The sequence below is a fragment of the Bubalus kerabau genome, chromosome 20, assembly GCF_029407905.1.
Source record: "Bubalus kerabau isolate K-KA32 ecotype Philippines breed swamp buffalo chromosome 20, PCC_UOA_SB_1v2, whole genome shotgun sequence".
Lineage (NCBI taxonomy): Eukaryota > Metazoa > Chordata > Mammalia > Artiodactyla > Bovidae > Bubalus > Bubalus kerabau.
The window spans coordinates 55,135,760-55,159,522 of record NC_073643.1 but is presented as its reverse complement, the minus strand read 5'-3'; the positions used below and the strand labels follow the sequence as shown (position 1 = coordinate 55,159,522).

The window sequence follows — 23,763 nt, the reverse complement described above, 5'->3', positions numbered from 1 at the left end:
CTCTGCTGATTGCTGGAAGCTGCAGCTGGTGACTCCCTCTCCCCACCCTCCTGGCCACCCCACCAGTGATAACTCAGGCAGGGGTGGCCTGGCTTCCTTTCTGGTGTTTTCTACGGGTAGCAGCCTGCTCAGAGCTCACAGAAGGCTTGCTCCTCGTCCCAGGCAAAGAGCAAGCCAGGCCCTTCCCCAGAGCTGGCGGGGCCGCCTCCTCCTGGAGCCTCACTCGCTGCCCTCCCCCGTGAGTATCACCTTCTTCCTCCTCCCCATCCCAGGGGCACTGGGTCCTCAGCTGTGTGCTGCCACGAAGGCTTCTAAAACCCACTCGCTTGCTCAGTGGCCTTGAGCACCAGGTACTTGGCTAGAAGCTGCCAGGGAGGCAGAGGTGAATCAGGTGGGTGCCTTGCCCAGGCTTCCAGGGTGAGTAATAAGACTGCCTCCCACCCACACGTGTGAGACTCGGGTTCAAGACAGTCTGTTCGGTGATCTGTTCCTTGAAGGAGGGAGAAGCAAGAGTGGGGGACGGGTGACAAGAAGGTGGGTTGGGGCTGGGAAAGTGAAGCCCCGATGAGGTCCCTGGGTCTGAGGGGCTGTCCCAGGGAAAGTGTGTTTTTGGCAGCATTCTCTGTAGCAACGAAAAACTGGAAACAAGTGAACTCTGCACCAAGAGGTGACTGGTTAAATGAATCATATAGAATCCAGAGAGTGGAACACTTGGCAGCCCCTCAATCTGGTGACATAACTTCACACTGAACTGGCATTAAAAGTGGTCCGTGAGAGACTGTTAACTAGACAGCAAGACAGAAAACGCTTTGGGTAGTCTGATTTCCTTTCCTCTACGGGTTATGTGTGTATGTGGGATTGTGTTAGAATGTCTAAAAGACCGCATCTCTGAAGATTAACACTGGCCATCCTAGGAAAGGGGTGTTTGGGGAGATTTTATTTTCTTCATTATATATGCTTGCTTTGGGGGATTATTTTTTCTTCATTGTGAATACAGTCCTTTACAATCAGATAAAAGTGAAGCTGCTCTATAATAAGTGACTCCTCACTGACTACTGCTTTGTCCTGTCAACAAACTTGTCCTCACCAGCTCTTAGCTGGTGTGGCCCCTTGGGCCCTCCGTGGGCGGGCAGCTGCTGGGTGCGCGGCTGGGATGCGGGACAGCCACCAGTGGGCGAGGCCTGCTCCTCCCTCCCCTCATCCAACAAACCCAAGTTCACCTGCCACTTCAGCATCTGGCGTCTGACAGCCTATTTGTACAAATATCTGTCCATCTGCTCTGAAGCCCCCTCACATGCCCCTCACTCACAGCCCCTGGGCCCAGTGCAGTGCCTGCCCGGCGAGGGGTGGGCACCTCACCCAGGCTGGGGGAACACACAGAGTCTGCTCAGGGACAGCTCAGAGTCCCTGCGGTCGTGCAACGTGAAAAAGCAGAGCTTCCAAACAAAAACAAAACGCAAGAGGTGATTCAACTTCCGTGTGGCAAGTTGGACAAAGATCAAAGTCAGGACCTGCCTTCCTGACTCACTTTAGTACGGTATCCAGTTTACTGGGGCTACTATGAGTAACGCCATGCGGATTTTCACACTGGTTGCCTTGAAGGACAGCAGAGACTAGAAAAACGATAGATATTAGTGGATCCCAGGCTAAGTTTTCTAATAGGCACTCTCCACTCTTGGAGACGAGCAGCTCCCTGCTCCTCAGGACCCAGCACATACTTGCTGCTTTCCAGCATTCACACCTCTGTGGATATCTCTCATATTTCCCTGACCTGGAGTCATGTCTTCTCCCTTCACTGAGCGCCCGCATGCTCTTCAGCCTACGTGTGTGCGCGCTAAGTTCTTTCTGTCGTGTCTGACTCTTTGCGACCCCATGCACTGTGGCCCACCAGGTTCCTCTGTCCACAGGATTCTCCAGGCAAGAATTCTGGAGAGGGCTGCCATGCCCTTCTCCAGAGGTCTTCCCGAGCCAGGGATTGAACCTAGTTCTCCTGTGTCTTCTGCATTGGCAGGTGGGTTCTCTACCACTAGCACCACCTGGGAAGCCCTCTTCAGCCTACAAGAGCAAAATTGTTGCCTTCTCAATGAAGCCCTCCTGGATTTTCTCCAGTGTGGGGGACTCGGCTTCCTTCTCCCAATTCCAAAATCATCTCCTAGCATTTCCCATCTTTGGTATTTGCAGCCATGATGTATCTACTGTACTTGAATGTGAGCTTCTTGAAGACATGGATCATGTCTTGCACAGTATTTAAGCCAAGAAAGTGTATCCAGTGTCCAGGCGTGTTGTGTAAGTGAGCTGTGGGGTGAAGCCTGCTTCCTCATCATTGCAGAGTTCTCTGCATCCCGCTAAGAGCCTTAAAGCACAGCACCGCACTTGACCCTGGAAACAAGGCTTTAGAGTAGGTCGGGTGATCACGTCCATTTTACAGACAAGGAAACCAAGGCTGGGGAGGACAGGTTGCTCCTTGCTAAGGTCCCACAGGCAGCAAAGGAGGGGCCAAGGAGCAGATGGGGGCTGGCGTGCTCCCCCGCCTCACTCCCCCGGGAGTCAACAGACAAGCAGGCTTTGTAGATGGGGTGGCTCACGCACCCCAGCGAGGCCTCGTGGAGCGGCGGGGGAGACCTGGGGGGCACTGAGCCCAGCCCTCGTGTTCTCCCAACAGACAGCAGAGAGGTCCCTTACTTTCGGTGTGTTTTGTTACTTGTGGGTTTTCCCCTTCTGTTTTTCTCTCCTTCTCAGGGGTCAGAAGAAAATGAAAGCAAGCTCTGACACTTGTGCAGTCTGTGGAATAACACAGACGAAAACTATGTGATACAGGGCAGGAGGAGCAGATGAAAAGGCTTGGGGGGGGGTGGTCTTTAGGTGGGGCGGTCTAGGGAGGAATAGTTTTCATTTTCAGTTTCACCCCTGGGCTCTCTCCAAATCTTCTATGAGCCCAAAGCACCTTTATAACGGAAGGAGGATAAACCTTTACAGAGAGCCCGTGCAGGATTCCAAAGTGGCCAGTAGTAGACACAGTGAATGTACTTGCTAGGTTCCTTCTTCCAGGGTTAGGAGGAGACCAGTTCCTCCTATGGACAACTTTTGCAAACAGGTGTACAGGACGGAAGAGCACTGGGGCTTATTTTTTCCTTTTTTTTAAGCTGACAAGTTATTTTTAAGATAGCCCTTAAAATAAAATGTTGTACACAAAGTAGAATATGTAAATAGGCTAAAAAACCTAAAGGAAAACAACATCCTTGTTTAATCTCCTTCCAGAAAACACTTCAGTACTGACAGCTATCAAGTGTATAACCTTTTATATATTTTTTAAAAGATCATGCATCATCATCTACATTTTGCATGTATATACCTAAAAATCTTGGTGACCTCCTTGCATCAGTGTGAGGTCTGATTTATTCTATTTATTGGCTACATGCGGTTTACTGAATAAGTGTATCAGAATATTACTTACTGCTGGACCCATAGGTTGCCTTTAGTTTTTTTGATTCTGGGAGGGCGGGGAGACAACATATAGGATCTTGTGTGTTAGTCGCTCGGTTGTTTCTGACTCTTTTCGATCCCATGAACTATAGCCGACCAGGCTCCTTTGTCCACGGGATTCTCCAGGCAAGAATACTGGAGTGGGTAGCCATTCCCTTCTCTGGGGAATCTTCCTGACCCAGAAATCGAACCTGGGTCTCCTGCATTGCAGGTGAACTCTTTACCATCAGAGCCACCAGGGAAGTGCATTCATGTACCTTTATGTTCTTTTGTGTGAGTACTAGGAGGGCGTGTTCCCAGCAGATGAACAGCTGAGTCAGAGCTGCTGTGCTCTGTATCTTTCGACAGACACGGTTTAATCCTCCGAAAAAGTCACACAAATTTACACTCTCCACTGCTGTGTGGAGGCCTTGCCCTCAAACTCTCACCAGCATCATTACCATCAATCCTTATTTTCAACCTGTAACTAGCTAAAACCAAATCCATTCTTTATTCTTCGTGTGGCCTCCTCCTTTGGGAATTTGTTTTCTCAGATATTATCTGGCTAATATTTAGTCTTTTTGTGCAAGTTAAAAGGAGGCGACATGGGATGGCAGAGTCTGGGGCTACATAGATACTAGAAATATATGAAGTGTTTTCTAACAAATGTCTTATAAACTATCTCCCTATTTCCCAAGATGTATTAAAGTTAAATTAGATGAGTTGAGATTTTTCCATCTTAATTAGGCAAATTTTTACAAAGATTTGTTTCAGAGCATAAGAGAAAAAAAAATCATAAAGTCAATGGGGCAATTTGTCATTTGGGGGGGAGATCCTTTGAGACGAAGTAAATTTCTTATCAAATGCTCACCTGCTAATCTCATCATCCATTGGTGATTTTCTAATCACAGTAATCCTCTGTACTTATTAGTTGGCACCATAAGGAGAGCTCAGTTTTCTCACTTATTTTTCTCAGTATGGATCCACGGATCCTTATTTATTTGAATGTGCTATAATGACTGCCATCATTATTTAATTTGATGCTCAAGTTGCCTCAGATTTGGCTAGTGGAACCCTATCAAGTTGGTGCCTCTGTCCTTTGACAAGCCCTCAATGCCTTTAAACACTTTCTTTCTGGGTTAAAAATCAGTCCCAAGTTCATTTTACAGTTTCCCTGCCCTCACTCTGGAATCAGGCATTTCTCCATGGGGTCCTGGTTCCTTGTCAGGAAGAAAGGTATTTAGAAACCAAGACCTGGGCACCTGATGGTCATTATACGGTGTGTCCTTGCTTCTACGTCGTCGCAGCAGAGGCAGGAAATAAGCTAAAACACCTAACACCTCTGGCTCAGCGGGTCACGACTCCACCTGCGATGCAAGAGATGCCGGAGACGAGGGTTTGATTCTGGGGTCAGGAAGAGCCCCTGGAGGAGGAGGAAATGGCAAACCACTCTGGTATTCATTCTTGCCTGCAGAATCCCACACACAGAGGAACTTGGTGGGCTACAGTCCACGGGGTCGCAAAAGAGAGTCGGCCACGACTGAAGTGACCGAACAAAACACACTGACACAAACTCACCTGTATCTATTTATCAATCGATTGACTGATCTATCAAACATCATCTGCTTAATGTCTTCTAACCCTAAAAGCCATGAGTTCATACTGAGCCCTCGATTCCCACCGAACAGCCCAAGGCACTTCAAGGCACTTTGGGGGAGCTACTGGCAGGAAGGCTACAAGGAGGAAGTTCTGGGTGTCTTTCCCCCGCCTGCTAACGGCCTGATATGACTCTGAAGAGGGACAGAAACAAGAAGTGTTCATCAGATCTTGCTGTTTTTCCTTTCTTTACTTTAACCACTGTACTGAGATCCAGCTACCCGCACTGCAAATGTCTGAAGCACAGAACCCAGGTTCTGACATTCGTGCACCCCCGTGAGATCACCACACTATCAATCCAGTGAGCACAGTGCTCACCCCACAGGCTCCTTGGCCTGCTCTTGTCCCTTCCTGTCCCTTGCCCTGCCCTGCCCTTCTCTCTCTCTCCAGGAAATCACCGATCTGCTTTCTGTCACTATTGATTAGCTCCCATTTCCTAGAATTTTATACAAGTGGAATCACACAGTATGTACTTTTTTCGGGTTATTTTGAAATTTATCCACATTGCTGTGTGTATCAGCAGCTGTTCCAAATTCACTGTATGGATACTCCACGGTGACTTATTCACTCTATTTGAAGGACAGTTGAGCTGTTTCCAGTAGTTGGCCATTACAAACAAAGCTGCCATGAACATTCATATGTCAGTCTTTGCATGGATATAAGCTTGTGTTTTTCTTAGGCAGATACCACATGGTGTGTGTGTAACAGGTTTCCGTAGTGGTATCCCACATGGTATGTTTTTTTTTCTTTGAATTGGAGTATAGTTGCTTTACGGTGCTGTTTGTTCCTGCTGTACAGCAAAGTGAATCAGTCAATACATACACATCCACTCTTTTTTTAGATTGCCTTCCCATTTAGGTCACCAAGAGCATGGAGTAGAGTTCCCTATGCCAGGCAGTAGTTCTCGCTAGTTCTTGTCTATTTTCTACATAGTCATGTATCTTTGTCAATCTCAATCTCCCAAGTCACATGCTATGTTTTTAAAACAACTACACTCTTAGAAAAGCACAGAGAGTCATGAGGCTGTGTTATGAAAACAAGAATAAAAAAAGCCCAACAGGTTACAGTTGGATGTATGAGGGAAAAGTTTCCTTCCAGAAGCTTGGGGTGTGGGCTGAACATGTTTCTCAGAAACACACTCACTGAAGGTGTATAAAAAAAGAAATGCCCCACTGGGGTACAGATCCCTTCCTTGAAAGGAACCAAGCTGTTGTTTGCTTGGCCACAGAGGTGTGGGTTTTGCAGAGATTCGAAACACAAGAAAACAACAGCGGAGATTTATCTCAGTTAGTTTGGAGGCCCTCTGCATGAGACAACTATGTTTTCTTTGGTAAAGAAATGCAGGACTTCCTTTTCCTGCTGAAGTCAAGGTACAGAGCAAACAGGCCCTGAATTCGTAAACTGAGCACGCAGGGAGGTGTTGGGGTGCTGGGCCCTTCCTGGTGAGGGACTCTGATGCTGGCAGATGCCACCTCACCCTGGGGTTCCTGCCACCTGGTTGCCGAGGGGCCCCTCCAGCAGTCAGCTGGAGCATTCTTTTAAGTCTGCTGTCCTGCCGTCTTCAGGGGACACTTGGTGGATAAAATTGGAGTAGCGGCGCCTGGTAGAGAAGCTGAGTTATGAGAAGAAGGGTTAAGGTAAAAAGGACGCACTGGGAAGACATCAAAGCCCCCAAGTGCTCTCAAAGGAGAAATTTCTTTCAACTCTAGGTTGACAACCTAGATGACTGTGAAATCTAGACTTGACTTGAAATCTATTTAACTCAGCATCAGTATAACATGGATTCTAACTCTAGCTTGGCATTTTTTTTTTGTTCATGAGAACAAACAAATTAAATGCTTCATCTCCATCTCTCGGAACTTGCTACTGTTCAGTCAAAAGCCAGCCCTCGTTCTGATTTTTGCCCTCTCTTTCTAGAAGCAAGTCTGACTCTGACCCACCATGGTCCCCACAGAAGCCACAGTGAGTATGGCCACACCCTTGGGCTCCTTGAAATACACTGCATCTGGGGGCCTCTTTTCGGGGAGTGGGAAGGGCTCCATTGTGGGGGAAGGAGTGCTCTGTGGTTTCCCAGGACAAGAGTTCTGCTGAGCGGTGTTCCAGACAGCTGGTCAGTGCCCAGCACAGAGGGCTGTGCAAACATGAAGCTCTGGAAGAGCTCTGCGGTATGTGTGTGGGGGGCAGGGGGCAGAGGAGAAGGCTGGTTCAGGTTTTACTCATAGGTGAGGGTTTTATGATCTTTACAACGTGCTTAGTCCCATGTGTCTGTTCTGAAACTCAGACAAAAGAGGGCAAGGGAGAATTCATTTGCTTTTAAAAGACCCATGGTGGGCATGTTAGTCGTGTTTCTTATCAAACATTATAGTCTTTACAAAAAAGCAAATAATGATATATATTTCTCTGAAAGAGGCTAATAGAAATGAGTGAGTACAGCTATGATCCAGGGAATCATTCATGATTTTATAGCCAAATACAATTAATTATAGAATCAAATAAAATTCCTATGCTTTACTTATATTAAATGCTCACAAAAATATCTAAGGATTTTAATTTTGCTTTCTCAAAGGGAGAATCTGGGTTTTACACGTAGGTATTGAAGTCAAACATTCTTAGTGGAGTCGACAAATGTCCTCCATGCTGTAGGTTCCCCCACCTATGGAGAGTGGTGGTTGCCGCCACCAACATCAAGTAGGTTATTTATCACATGCTGAGGATACTTAGCATTGCATATGTCATCATGTTTCCCGTAACAACAACAGCAATAACAAAAAGACAATTATTTTGGGCCTGCTGAAGTAACAAGGTGCATGTAAGTCACTTCAGTTGTGTTCGACTCTTTGCAACCCTATGGACTGCAGCCTGCCAGGCTCCTCTGTCCGTGGGATTCTCCAGGCTAGGGCCTGGGGTTGCCATGCCCTCCTTTAGGTGATCTTCCTGACCCAGGGACTGAACCGAGTCTCTTATGTCTCCTGCACTGGCAGGCAGGTTCTTTACTAGCACCACCTGGAAAGCTGAAGTAACAAAATAAGTCTCTATTTTTCTGACCAAAATTAGAACCGTAGTTTCTCCTGAAACAGAATCTGCTCTTTATCCCTGATGCTGGAAACAGGGCTCATAACGTCAGTCATTCGGTTTTATCATTTGGGATCTTGGGAAAATATCCAAACATTGCAAGGCAGCCCCAGAAAGGAAGAAAATGCACTCAGATATGACCTTTTGTGGTCAAGAGGTGTCCAGCACCACCTACACGGGGACAAGCTGTGACCTCTGTGGCTATGAGCTTGGTCAACAGCCATGACTTTCCTGGGGCCACTCTTCTGAGGGCCGGCCGTGTTCCAGTCACCACCCAGGGCGCCGTGTTCCTCCAGTCTCACAGTAAAGGCGGAGCCACGTTAACAGATGAGGAAAGCAACGCTGGGGGAGGGACGGAGGGTTCAAGGTCAAATGGCTCAAAGAAGAGGAGCGCTGGGGGCGGTCTGGTCCTGGCTTCCCGGGCTCCTCCCTGAAGGCGAGTGTCCACACGGCTCACTGGCTGAAAGCCTCCCCTGCTCGAAGCAGGGACTTGCCCACTCCCACCAGCCCAAGTCCCTCCCTGCCTGTCTCCCTCCTCTTCCCTCCCGGGCCGTCTCTTCTCTCCAGGTGCCCATCCTGGTATAAGGAGCAGGGAAGGATATGGCCTTGGCCCTCCACAGTGGCCTTTCCCCAGAGGTGCCTGGAGCTGGGGGAGGGTATCCTGAGACAAGACTCAGGAGGGAGGCCCCGGAAAGTCGGGGGAAGATGGAGTCCAGGAGCTGTAGCATCTTCAATGCCTGGGCCTCAGCTTCTGGGCCAAGGGCTCCCAAGGGGAGGAAGACACACCTGCACGGCCTCGGGAGCTGGGTCCCACTGGGCAGAGCGCCTGGTGGCAGGCACTGGCAGGCAGGGCAGGCCCCTTATCTGCTGTGCACTGAGGTTTGCCCCCAGCAAAAGGCAGTTCCCGGCTGCCCTGGGCACAGGAAGCCACAGGGCATCCTCTGGTGCCCACAGTCTTTCCGGGATGGGTGGGGGGAGGATGCAGGTGGGGGATCTGACAGCCACTCAGCTCAGGTGCCGGGGCCCAGACACTGAGGCTCAGGCTCGGTGCGGCCACTCAGTCATGTACAGATATGAGCGCTGGACCATAAAGAAGGCTGAGCAACAAAGAAATGATGCTTTTGGATTGTGGTGCTGGAGAAGACTCTTCAGAGAGTCCCCTGGACAGCAAGGAGATCAGACCAATCCATCCTAAAGGAAATCAACCATGAATATTCACTGGAAGGACTGATGCTGAAGCTAAAGGTCCAATACTTTGGCCACCTGATGCAAAGAGTCAACTCATTAGAAAAGACTGATGCTGGGAAAGATTGAGGGCTGGAGGAGAAGGGGGCAGCAGAGGATGAGATGGTTGGATGGCATCACCTACTCAACGGGCATGAGTTTGAGAAAACTCCAGGAGACAGTGAAGGACAGAGGAGCCTGGCAAAAGTCAGACACAAATTAGTGACTGAACAACAACAACAAGTAACAGTGACGACATCAGGAGGTGGAGAGCAAGGTGCCGGGTCTGCAGGGATTACAAGTGCCCCAGCTTGGGGCTGCGGGGCAGGGGCCTGGCTCTGGCCTTGACCATTCCCCAGGGGGTGAGGATTTGGGCCAGAACCTTCTGTTCCTTGGGTCTGTCTCCTCCTCTATAGTGAAAGTCACTCAGTTGTGTCCGACTCTGCAACCCCACAGACTATACGGTCTATGGAATTCTCCAGGCCAGAATACTGGAGTGGGTAGCCTTTCCCTTCTCCAGGGGATCGTCCCAACCCAGGTATGAAACCCAGGTCTCCTGCATTGCAAGCGGATTCTTTACCAGTTGAACCACAAGGGAAGCCCAAGAATACTGGTGTGGGTAGCCTATCCTCCTTCAGCGGATCTTCCCGACCCAGGAATCAAACTTTAGTCTCCTGCATAGCAGGCAGATTCTTTACCAACTGAGCTATCAGGGAAGCCCTCCTCTATAAGACGGTCTCTAACATCTGAAAATCATTCTAAAACCTGTTGAGCCTCTAAAAGCTCTGTCTGGGACAGAAGCCAAAGCCTACGTGAGCAGAAGGCGGCCCACGCCACTGAGTTGCAGGCCAGTCCCTGGGCATGCTGTGAGACAGTCTCTCATTTACTTAGATCTGTGACTATCAGGCACTTCTCTTCTTGATCAAAATTCTAAAAATCATCCGAATGATATAAATACTCCAATTAAGTAGCCCCCTGGGAATAACAGAACCATCCCACGATACTGCCCTGTCTAGGGCCCCTCTGTGCTGTGGAGTTCAGGACCCCACATGCAGGCAGACCACCCTCCCCCCCGTTCCATGACAGGTGAGTCCAGGACCTTTCTTATGGTTCGCTCCACTTCTGTTACCATCACTGACAAGAACACTGACCTTTGGAAGTGGCTTCCTTGCCTGACATGTACTCTGTGCTTAGTAAACGCTGAATGAGTGAACAAATCACGTTATTCATCACCAACGAACAAGAAATAAAGAGCTGTTTCTCAAGCTTAAGGTGAGCACGCTGACCTCTTAGTCAAGGAATAAGATGGTGGGATCTTCACACAAACACCATCCATCCTGGCCAGGTCTGGGCCCACCCACCCCCACAGATTGCTGCTCCTCACAATGGGAGAAGATTCTAGATCTGGCTCAGACCACTGCTCATGGGGGACCACAGGCTGTGAGCAGTGGTCTAGTTGGTGACGATGTCACAGTTTTAAAAGGGTCTAAGAACAACACAGTTTGCTAAGAAATGTTTCAAGGGAAACCTTGGGAAAGAGAACTTCTAGACGTTCCAGTAAGATGTGGAAGAGAATGGTCAGCCCCATCAGAGACTGGCACTTCCCAGCAGTAATGACACCCTGTTTCACTCTGTCCACACGGCCCCTGTCATGTTCCATAAGAGGCATGAGGCAGTTACTGAGTGCATACAACAGAAGACAAAGGACATACATTCAAACAGGGTCAGAGCAAACTGACAGAACAGTGAGAAAACAGGAAGACTTAGAACTTGTGTTTTCAGCCTAAAACTGAGCTGTCCGACGCGGTAGCCACGAGTCACAGAGACTGTAAGCACTTGACATGTGGTCACTCCGACTAAGATGTCCCTTGATTGCAAAATGCACTTAGTCCAAAAATAGTCTATGCAACAAAACGATGTGGAATATCTTAATAACTTTTACACTGCTTGAAAGAAAGTGAAAGTGAAGTCGCTCAGTTGTGTCCGACTCTTTGCAACCCCATGGACTGTAGTCTACCAGGTTCCTCCGTCCATGGGATTTTCCAGGCTACTGGAGTGGGTTGCCATTTCCTTCTTCAGGGGATCTTCCCGACCCAGGGACTGAACCCGGGTCTCCTGCATTGAAGGCAGGCACTTTACTGTCTGAGCCACCAGGGAAGTCATTGCTTACATAACGAAATAATATTTTAGACATGCTAGGTTTCATAAAACACATTATTAAGGTGAGACCCACCTATTTCTTTTGACTTCACTTGGCTGCTAGAAAATGCAAAATTAAGGAGTTGCCTTATATTCCTATTAGGCAGCACTGGTCAAAGGGTTTTACTTGGTTACTATACTTGGGCTACCAGTTTGACTGAGCTTCCCAATTACAAAGGGAATCCTCATCAGTCACAGAATTCATATGGTTCATGAGTTAAAAACAACTCACTTGTTCTTCAGGAAATACGAAAGCCTTGCTTCACATCTCTTTTATATGTAAATGCCAAATGCACGTCTGAGCTAGGTCTTGATGAGTGGACACAGAGCTAGACCAAAACTCCCTTGGAGGTGGGGTGCACGGCGAGCTCCTTAGAAGCCACCTCGACACAGTCCCCGGGATAAACTCAGGGCAGCTTGTGGGAAATCACTCAACCCAGTGCTCAGCCAGGGGGCTCCAGTGTGTGCTCTTGGATGGAAAGTGAGTGGGAAATGAGTGGATTTCAGATCCTTACAGTGATCTCTCTAGGTCTTATTCTGACCCAGACCTGAGAACAGCCTTTGTGGGTGGCTTCTCCAGCAAGAGCAGTTTCTCCAGGGCTCAGAGAGCAGAGAGGACAGAAGAAATAGCTTGGCCACCTCAGAATTCCTTCTGGAAGCCAGCTGCCCCTCATCTGGAAGAGGGGCCCATCCCTACCTGGAAGGTACAGGATTAAATGCACACACATCCTGTACTCCACACAAGGTCTGGCACACACTTGGGGCTCTGACAGTAGGGAAACAAATAAGCTGGCAAATAACTGACATTTATATTTGCAGGGAGATTTTCAGAGGATCCTGTGCCTGAGATCCAAAGGGTGTTTACCCACCGGTCATGGACAAAGCTATGAGCAGAAGTCTTGACCACAGGTGGACAGGTGTGTCCAGGCTTCCCCTAGCCTAGGACACGAACTCTTCCTCTGTCACTCATAAAGATGGCCAGCACTCTGATCCTGTAAGGATGATACAGGCTGGCCTTGTGGTCTTGACGAAATTCATTCAATTCCAGGTTTTTTATGTGCGAATTCAATCACTCTGAAAATATGCCTGGAGAGTCCTTAGCTGTATCGAAGGGTGTGTGTGTGCATGCGTGCTTGTGTGCACATTGTGAGGGTGTGAGCGCAGGTGTCTGAATGTGTGCATGTATGTGTGGGTTGTGTACATGTGGATATGTATGTGTATTCGTGTGGGCACGCTTGTGTGCATGTGTGTCTGTAAATGTGAGGGCTTGTGAGGGCTGGCTGCATGGGTGGGTGGCACAGGGCCTCATGCTTAGAAGTGTTACTTGCTTGATTTAATGCTCTGCTGTCTTGAAATTCGTAACAAATTCTCAACAAGGGACCCTGAAATCATGCAGCCTGTGTTGTTTCCTGTGTATGTCCATGTACATGAGGGTGTATAGATAAGTGTGCGTGCTCATGTGTGTGCACACATGTAAGTGGGTACATGCGTGACTGTTGCTACTCAAGAGAGGATCCATAGCTTTCAAAGGATTCAGGGGAATCTGGACCCAGACAAGTGTGAAAGTCTCTGAGGACCTTTTAGGGAGTGCAGAGTAGACAGGAGAAGGAACAATCAGACTCGTTCACTTAGTTGGATAAGTTCGCCCACCAGTGGCCCTGAGACCCTCCTTCCACCCCGATGGAGCACCTGTCATGTGGCCTGTGACTGTTCCTTTGCTTGCGTGTCTCGTCCCAGAGGAGGAAAGTTCCACAAGAGTGGGAACCATACCTGACTCTTCAGCACCTGCTTAATAAACATTTGTTGAATAAATAAATCATTTACAGTCTAAGCAGATGCTCTTGGAATTCCTACTTCCTACACACACACTTCTTCTGCCTTCTCAAAGCCTTTTGGGGTTGGAAGGTTCAAGGGCTTCGTGCCTTTGCCATCAGACAGAACCTCCAGAAGCCAGCCCTTGACCCAGTGTCGCCTTGTGTCTCCTTGCAGAGCCTAACCCCCAACCTGTCAGATGACTACGGCTACGATGGCACGCCGCCCATGGAGTACGACGGCAACTTCACGGACTACTTCTGTGAGAAAAGCCACGTCAGGCAGTTTGCGGGCCACTTCCTCCCGCCCCTGTACTGGCTCGTGTTCATCGTGGGCGGCGTGGGCAACAGCCTCGTCATCCTGGTCTACTGGTACTGCACGAGAGTGAAGACCATGACCGACATGTTCCTTCTCAACTTGGCCATCGCTGACCTTCTCTTTCTCGCCACGCTGCCCTTCTGGGCCATTGCCGCTGCGGACCAGTGGAAATTCCAGACCTTCATGTGCAAGGTGGTCAACAGCATGTACAAGATGAACTTCTACAGCTGCGTGCTGCTCATCATGTGCATCAGCGTGGACAGGTACATCGCCATCGCGCAGGCCATGAGGGCGCAGATGTGGAGGCAGAAAAGGCTCCTGTACAGCAAGATGGTCTGCTTTACCATCTGGGTGACGGCGGCCGCGCTCTGCCTCCCAGAACTCCTGTACAGCCAAGTCAAGGAGGAACACGGCATTGCTATCTGCACCATGGTCTACTCCAGCGACGACAGTACCAAACTCAAGTCGGCTGTCTTGACCCTGAAGGTCATCCTGGGCTTCTTCCTCCCCTTTGTGGTCATGGCTTGCTGCTACACCATCATCATCCACACCCTGATCCAGGCCAAGAAGTCCTCCAAGCACAAGGCCCTGAAGGTGACCATCACTGTGCTCACCGTCTTCGTCCTGTCTCAGTTCCCCCACAACTGCGTCCTGCTGGTGCAGACCATCGATGCCTACGCCATGTTCATCTCCAGCTGCGCCCTCTCCATCAAAATTGACATCTGCTTCCAGGTCACTCAGACTGTGGCCTTTTTCCACAGTTGCCTGAACCCTGTTCTCTACGTTTTTGTGGGTGAGAGGTTCCGCCGGGATCTTGTGAAGACCCTGAAGAACCTGGGCTGCATCAGCCAGGCTCAGTGGGTTTCGTTCACGAGGAGAGAGGGAAGCCTGAAGCTGTCATCTATGCTGCTGGAGACAACCTCGGGGGCTCTCTCCTTCTGAGGCGGCTTCTCTGAGGTGGGCGGTCCTTTTGGAAGTGTCCAGAAATTCAGACACAGCTTCCCTTACTGACAGGCCAAAGGGAAAGTAGACAAGGAGAAGGAGTGAGAAAAGGGAAATAGAAAACTCAGAAAGGGATGAATTTGAATAGCATTATTACTTTTGGTCAGGATTTGCCAAGTTGGACTCTTTAAAACTGACTGGCCATCCCAGGAGACTGCTGCCTGGCTCCTGACTGCAAAGCCTGTGGTTTTCGGAGGAGGATTAATGAACAACAGACACCGCAGGCCTCCGTGGCTTTGACACTTGCCTGAGCATTAATGCAGCTGAGCTCTGGAGGAGGCGTTTGATTTCTCGGAGCCCTGGGAATCGCTGTGGCTTCATCTCTTCCAAAAGAAGACACAGAAGCATCGGCCATTGCCACAGTCCACGAATCCACAAGGCTTCATGAAAGTTTCTGTCTTTGGAGAATTTCTGCTCTGGTTTTGGGGGCTGATACCCTTGGCAGGTGTTGATCTAGAGCCTTCCAAACAACCTCAGATCCAATTCCCTTCTGCTGTCCTTGATCTCTTTGGGGCCAGTGAGGGTCCTTGTTCCTGTTCTGAAACTATCTGCAGCACGGGTCAGTGAGCCTTTGGGCAATTGACCGTATGAGCATTTCACCTGAATTCTGCTGGCTTCCAACCCACGTCTTCTGGAGGCTCTGTGATTCCTCACCTGGCTGCCACGCTGATCTGGGCAGGATTCAGCTTGTCCCCTGGTGCCATTGAAGTGGTCTTCACAACCCGTGCAGGGAGATTAAGAACCTGGGTTGGTGGGGACCTGGCTCCACTGTGGGCTCACTCTATCGAGTGGCTGGTATGGTGGTCCACTCTGTTCCCTATACAATGGCCTGGTCCTATTTGTCCTCTTGTTTCTGAGGCCACTGGAAGGATATTTGCCTCCATGCTTCTCTTTTTCATATTGTATAATACTAACTTTTTTTTTTTAAAAAAAGCTTTCAACTTAGAGATAAGGCTGAAAAAAAAAATGTAACTTACCTTTGTGTCTCTTTTTACTATTTGGCAAATTTATCACATTAAATATTTTCATTTATTAGAAAAGTGCTTTTTAAATGACTGTTTACAAATATCCATTACTTTTCACTTTTTTTTTTTTTTACCCTGTCTCTATATTTTAAATGTGTATAGAGATCAAACAGCCATATTAGATTATGAAGAATAAGAGACTGGGATAAGGAAATAACACTTCCAAAATACCATAAAACCATTTTGGCTGAACAGTTTCTAGTTTCTCCTCTGGGCAAACTTATCTTCCAAGTTTCTCCAGTGAGTCCATTGGTATTTCCAAAGAAGACGATCAGAACAGGACCATGAACCATCCCAGCTTTGCCACTTGCTTCAGAGAAGGCATCTCGTTTTCCCAGTGGGCTGTGAGTTGCCGTGGTTTCAGTTCCAAGGCCATCCCTTCTGAAGGGGACACCAAAGCGCTGGACTCTACAACAGCATCCTTTTCCCCGTCCACTTTTAAACTACACGTCGGTGAGGAATAAAGTGAGCAGAAAGTGGACCACAACAAGGAGAGCAAGAGAAAATGCACAAGCCTTGCCAACCCACCCCCATGTGTGGGCAGTTGGTGGCAAACAAGCATTGGCCTGGGACCAGCAGGTCAACGTGGGTCCCAGCACAATAAGAACCACCTACAGTCAGGGGGAGGATGACCTTCCCAAGGCAGTCTATGGACAGAGCTGTCCATGTGGCCACCTTTTCCAGAAGAAGACTCAGATATCCTTTGAGAAACCTAGAATAAGCAACAGGAATGGGCCAAACCTAAATAACCCTGTGCAGTTCAGTGGAAGAACTTGACTGGGTTTGGTTTATCCATCCCGTGCCCTTTTGATACTGCGGTTCTGGTACTATGTCCTGGGGGCTCCACTGGAGCTGAGGATTGGGGGAGAGACGGAAGGAGGAGGAATGAGCCACGACTGTGCTTGTTCAATCTCCGCCAGCCTAGAGTCACTTATGGGACACCATGATGGAGATTAAGTGGCAGTTCAGAGGTAGTTTGAACTGAACTACATGTTAGTTTTGCCAACAAAGGTGCAATCAGTCAAAGTTATGGTTTTTCCAGTAGTCATATATGAATGTGAGAGTTGGACCATAAAGAAGGCCGAGAACCAAAGAACTGATGCTTTCAAATTGTGGCGCTGGAGAAAACTCTTGAGAGTCCCTTGGACTACAAGGAGATCAAACCAGTCAATCCTAAAGGAAATCAACCCTACGGATTCATTGGAAGGACTGATGCTAAAGCTCCAATACTTTGGTCACGTGATGCGAAGAGCAGACTCACTGGAAAAGACCTTGATGCTGCGAAAGATTGAGGGCAGGAGGAGAAGGAGGCAATAGAAGATGAGATGGTTGGGTGGCATCACTGACTCAATGGACATGAGTTTGAGCAGGCTCCAGGAGATAGTGAAGGACAGGGAAGCCTGGCGTGCTGCAGTCCATGGGGTCACAAAGAGTCAGATATGACTCTGCATCTGAACAACAACAGAGGTAGATAAGGCCTTGACCAATGAACATTAGTTGAGAAAAAAATGTCACGGACTCTACTTTTCCCCCCTCTGATTTTTAGGAAAGGAGATGAATGCCACAAGAACCATGAAGCCTGCACTGAGCGCGATGACCACCCCTAGTTCCAAGGGCCTCCTTTAGCACCGCCTGACTGTCCCAGTCCTACGCAGCGTCAAAGCAGGACCAAAGATACACGGCAGCTGTATTATATTTTAAAGACTTTATCCTTTGTTGCTAAATCAGTTTTTAAAGGATTGCATAAATAGGACCATTTTACATTCAAATTAAACTAGGTCTTTGAAGCAGATTTATCCTAAGATAAAAACATTGGAAGGATCAGCAAGGGGACACCCACTAAGACACCCATTCAACATTTCTAGAAAATATGTCTGTGAGTACTTTCCTGAAGTAATGATAAAAGAGGACTATAATATAATTACATTTTACAGGAACTCTATAGGTCAGAAAAATCAGGAAACTGAATGAAATATATCAAAAAAGATACTGCTTTACCTATAAAAAATTTTTAAGACTAATCTCAAGTCAACACATCACAATGTGTACATTCAAAGGGGAATGTTGTTTTGATGTAAAATGTGAGATATGGATGTGAGACTTGTACTATAAATAAAGCTGAGAACTAAAGAATTGATGCTTTTGAACTGTGGTGTTGGAAAAGACGCTTGAGAGTCCCTTGGACTGCAAGGAGATCCAACCAGTCCATCCTAGAGGAAATCAGTCCTAAATATTCATTGGAAAGACTGATGCTGAAGCTCTAATACAGCTTGTCTCAAAGTGAGGTCTGGTCAAGGGGTGCTAAATGACTTTGACAAAAGGGAGATTATCATGGCCTCCAGTATCTGCACCTCACACATTTTAGACGCTCCAAAGAAATCTCTCTCTTCATTTGACAAGTAGTTACTGATTGTTTACTATGAGTGATTAATAGATAGCATGGTTTTAGAATTATCATCGCAACCAAGACTTGGTGGTTCTGCAACAGTTTCCTTGGCCCGACTCCACATGGCCCTCCTGTTCCAACTGTGGTCTGAGCCCAGCAACCTCCTGGGACAGGGAATGTCTCTCTAATCAGTTCTGTAATTATTGTTACAGACAGCCCAAATAGCTAATGTCCCTTTCAATGTCTGTATTATTAAACTGACGAAAGACAAGCAAATGTTTCTCTCCAACGTGTGACTCTTGGTGAGTTCCCCTTCACTCTTGACATATTTGGGCTTCCCAGGTGGCGCAAGTGGTTAAGAACCCGCTTGCCAATGCAGAAGATGTAAGACACACAGGTTCAATCCCTGGGTCAGGAAGATTCCCTGGAGGAGGGCGTGGCAACCCCCTCTAGTATTCTTGTCTGGAGAATCCCATGGACGAGGAGCCTGGCAGGCTACAGTCCATAGCATCACAGAGAGTTGGACCCGACTGAAGTGACTTAGCATGCACACAGCCTCATGCCAGGCTGGCAAGGTTTCTCTGCCCAATCCTATTTCCTACTTCCCTTCACAGTTGGCAATCCTGAATAGACATTTGCCCCCAAGATTCCATCTCAGCATCTGCTTCTAGAGAAGTCAGCTTGCAACAACCTTTTCATCAGAGGCTGGCCTAGCAAAAGCACATTTGAGACCTGTTGGGCAAAGAGCACAGGGTACTCAGAGCTACAGTGTTCTGTGAGCATCCGTCACAGAACTCATCTGAGGAGGCTGGGAGCAGAGGCCTATTGCTACTGCTGCTGCTAAGTCGCTTCAGTCGTGTCCGACTCTGTGCGACCCCATAGACGGCAGCCCACCAGGCTCCCCCATCCCTGGGATTCTCCAGGCAAGAACACTGGAGTGGGTTGCCATTTCCTTCTCCGGGGGAGCAGAGGCCTGACTGATCTTAATTCAACCATCAACAGACCGCTGTGCACACCAACGGCCTGCCAGGCCCCGTGGGTACCAGGCAGACATGGGCTTGCCTCTTCCTGTGACAAGCAAGCTGTCATCTCTTGCTTGCTTGCTTTGTGCCAGGTAGATAATACTGTATGTAACTCAACCATTTTATAGATGAAGGGGCTGAGCACTTCAGGGATCAGGAACCCACCCAGCATCACACTGTAGGAACCAACAAGGCTAGGATATTATCCTGGGCATCCGCCCACCAAGCTGTCCCACCTTGCATGTGTGACACGGTCAGACAAATCAGCCGCTGCTTTGAAGGGTTGACCGACAGTGTGCCGAGTTCCAGGCTGAGTACCAGGGGCTGCAAAGATGCATGGGCACAGACTGGGCCAGCATTGCTTTAGATATCACTGCACACAAACTCTCAACAATGACATGGGACAGCTGAGGCCCTGCTGAGCCCTCTGTCAAAAGTGGGCCACGGGATGATGACATGATTCTCACAGGCTCCTCCCCAAACACGTGCAGTTGTGGAGCCTCAAATTCTTCGTGCAGGACCCACAGATTCCGCTGCAGGTCTGAGGATGCGCAGATCCAACGACTCTGCCACCAAACCTGGCCAGAATCCTGGACACCCACCTGTCCCCCTCACCCCATGCTGTCCCTGCTGGTCTTCCTAGCTCCTTTCTCACCAACAGTCCATCTGCCCGCTGGACGCCACCTCAAAGTGCGTCAATACCACAGGGAACAGAAGAAGCATCGTGTCAAGCCCTGCTCAAACTCCTGACCCATAAAATCATGAGGTACAATAAAATGGTTATTATTGTTTTCAGCCACTGAGTTTGGGGGTAATTTGTTACATAGCAGTTGATAAACAGCATACCAAAGAGCCAACAATTTTGCCATTAGTCTTTCAAATCCAACACAATGACGTGACCAACCTAGGCTGAACCCGCAGGAGCTCATGGCACAGACAGCGTTACAGAAGAGTCTGGACAAGGCATCAGACAGTTCACCCCACAGTCCCCTAGGTGACTCTGGCTGGGTCTCTCCAGCCACATGCTTCCTCCGCCACCTCCTGAGGTCTCTGCTTAAACACCACCTTCTCTTCTAGGCCATCCCGGCCCATCCACAGTGCCCTTCCCTGCTCTGCTCTTCTCCACGCTTGGCACCACCTGACACTTAAGAAGTATAAACTCGGGCAGGGACTGTTCTTCTTTTCTGTTCACTGCTATGTCCCAAGTGCCTACGACAGACCTCACACATGACAGACACTCAGTAAATGTATGTTAAGTGAATCAACGGCCCCTCCAATTTCAAATATTTGGTTCTTGGAAGTGCACTTACTGTTGCGAAATCCTGTTGTCTTGGGAAAATACAGCAATTGATAACGATATTTTACCAATCTCAATGAACAACAACTTATGGAGCATTTTCTACGTGTCAGGCACTGGGCTTAGGTGATGCTAAGGAAAAGCAGACACGGGGCCAGTACCCACAAAGCTCACAGTTCACAGATGACAGATGCCAATTAGACAGTCATGAAGAGAGGGTTTCGAGATGCTAGTGTGTTACAAGAGGCTCTGACCTACTGTGGGCATGAGAGGCAGGGAAGGTTTCCCCGAGGAAGTGGCATTAAGCTGAGAGCTGAAGGATGAGCAGGAATGAGCTACAGGAGGAAGGGGAGGGAGGGTGCACTGGGAGGAGGGGGTAACATGTGCCAAGGCCCTGTGGTGCCCACGCCTGTGCGACACTGCCAGGCTAAGTGCCCCCGCCACTGAGTTAGTTCAGGTTATCACCACTCATGCTCTTTTCGTTTTAAAATCTTTAAATATGAAAATTAAAAAAAACACACATAGGGCTTCCCTGGTGGCTCAGCAGTACCGAACCCTCCTGCCAATGCAGGGGACACGGATTCAATCCCTGACCCCGGAAGGTCCCACATGCCTTGGAGCAACTGAGCCTGTGCACCACAGCTACTAAGGCTGCGGTCTGGTTAGGGCCTGGGGACAGCAACGGCTGAGCCCGCGTGCCCTAGAGCCTGCGCTCCACGAAAGCAGCCGCTGCAATGAGCAGCCCGTGCGCTGCAACTGGAGGGTGGTCCACGCACCAACAAAGACTCAGCACAGTCAAAAGATAAAAAAAATTAAATAAAAAAACATACATAAACGTGGCGAGAATAGCACAACGACCTCCTCATACCCATCACTCAGCTCCGACGGTGATCAACACTCTCCGCATTCTAATCCCGCCCACAACACCCACTTCCTTCTCTTCTTTCCCTTCCTCTTCTCTCTTTGCTTCCTTTGCCTCCCTTCCTTCATTTGCTCCTCCTTCCCCCCTTTCTTCCTTCACTCCTACCTTTCTCCGTTAGCTCCTCCCTTTGCTACGGTATTTTAAAGCAAATCCAAGACACCATATGCTGCTGCTGCTGCTGCTGCTGCTAAGTCGCTTCGGTCGTGTCCAACTCTGTGCGACCCCACAGACGGCAGCCCACCAGGCTCCCCCGTCATTGGAATTCTCCAGGCAAGAACACTGGAGTGGGATGCCATTTCCTTCTCCAATGCATGAAAGTGAAAAGTGAAAGTGAAGTCGCTCAGTCGTGTCCGACTCGTAGCGACTCCATGGACTGCAGCCTACCAGGCTCTTCCATCCATGGGATTTTCCAGGCAAGAGTACTGGAGTGGGGTGCCACTGCCTTCTCCGAAGACACCATATACTTCCTCTCAAAAATCATGCTCTTGGGGCTTCCCTGGTGGTCCAGTGGTTACGAATCCACCTGGCAACGCAGGGGACACGGGTTCCATCCCTGGTCCAGGAAGATCCCACATGCTGTGGGGCAAGAAAGCCTGGCTGCCACAGCTACTGAAGCCTGAGTGCCTAGAGCCCATGCTCCGTAACTAGAGAAAGCCTGCGTGCAGCAAAAAAGATCCAGCACAGCCAAAAATAAATAAAAATAAAATCACGCTCTTACCCTTACAAAGCTCCAGATATAAATGAGTGAATGAACACCTGATGGAAACTTCCTGTTTGGCTGGGCCACCTCTTACCAAAGGGACCAAGGGAGGTATAAAGCTAGTTGGGAATGAGTGAGCAGACGCTAAAAGGTCTCACGCTGTGGGTGACACTTTCTCAGTGGGACTAACAATCTAGGGAACTCAGAATATTCTGGCAAGGCCAACAAAGGCAGAGTGAGCCCGAGCACTTTCCCTTGTTCAACTTTTGGAATCCAGAAAACCTAAGAGCCAGAAGAGATCTGATCCGCTGAGACGGTGTGGGACCATGAGCTGTAATTCTCAGCACATAACTGTTAACCTCTTGTAGGGAGGATGATACATAGTAAGGGTTTACACGTCAAGGGTTGCCACAGCATAGCTTGGTTTATGGAAGGTTTTTTTTTTTAATCATTGGAGAATCTACTTTCCAGTGAAATGAGAATGGTTTGGAGAAAACTACTCCCACAGCCATCTCAGCCTTGTAGTAACAGTTCTCCAAATGGTTCAGACTTACCAGCTTCCCTGGGTCTTCGGTTTCCTCATCTGTAACAGGTGGCTGACTATGGCAAGAGCCTATCAAATTACTTCTGCTGCTATTAATTATATGTTATAAATAATAAGCCAGTGCTGCAATGAGCGGGTCTTTCTCTTCTTTTCCATGAAGACCTGCCAGAACCCAAAGGTCCTTAACCTTTTTTCCCCTTATATACCCCTTTGACAATCTGACAAAGCCTTCTCAGAATGTTTTAGAATGAATAAAATGAATAAAATATATACGATTACAAGGGAAACCAATTACACTGAAGCATAATTCTATATTAAGATAAATTTGTGAACTAGTAATACACGTCTCTTCATGAACACGGTTAAAAACAATCTACAGCAGGTCTAACAACAACCTTCATTTCACAGTGAAGATGAGCATAAATGATATTTAAAGGGTCTGCAACAACTTTTAAGTAACAAGAAAATATCTGTCACTTCCACCAGTGGCAGAGACACAGGTCTTGCTAATGCATACTCATGTAGCATGTAGTGGCATGTAGTGGCATGCCACTACATTCATAATTGAATACACTATATTCATAATTGAAGAAGATCTAAATTTTAGCTAGATAGTAGAGGAAAGGTGTTATTTTCCCAAGTTCAAAGACCTTCTGAATTCTGTGTATGGACCAGTTTAGGAATCCCTATTTAATCCAGACCCTTTGATACCAAACTCATATTTCTTCCTCTAAATCTTAAATTGTGGACACATACGGAACTACTTCAGGTTTGGGGAAGGGAATGTTTTTCTATTTACAAATGACCAGTTGGGTAACATGTCCGTTGAATAAGAACATAAGCCATAAAAAAGTTACGGTTGCAAAAAGGTTTTACCTGTAGGATAGTTTCATACCAGGTGGTTCATTTGGAAATATCTTCCTCTCTAAGAACGACATTTCCATCACTGCATCCCAGTGTTTGGACCAATGAGCTGAGGGAGAGGTCCTGGCTCCAAGATTTGAGGGTCACTGGCAAAGTGGAATTAGGAGACAGATCCATTAGCTGATTTTACCCCTTTCCTCAAGTTCTAACCAAAATGGTGACAGAGCGGTGATCATCAAGGACTTTCTGGCATGGTCC

At 48.3% G+C, this 23,763-nt stretch overlaps 1 protein-coding gene across 1 annotated transcript in view; it reads left to right on the top strand.

Annotated features, from left to right (window-relative positions):
- CCR9 (C-C motif chemokine receptor 9) overlaps nucleotides 1–15,742 on the top strand; it is a 55,566-nt gene extending 39,824 nt beyond the window's left edge. Inside the window, exon 4 of the mRNA XM_055557696.1 lies at nucleotides 13,603–15,742. Within this exon, the coding sequence (XP_055413671.1) occupies nucleotides 13,603–14,685 (1,083 nt within the window). The 3' untranslated portion in view covers nucleotides 14,686–15,742. The remainder of the gene's footprint in view (nucleotides 1–13,602) is intronic.
- The last annotated feature ends 8,021 nt before the right edge of the window (nucleotides 15,743–23,763 follow it).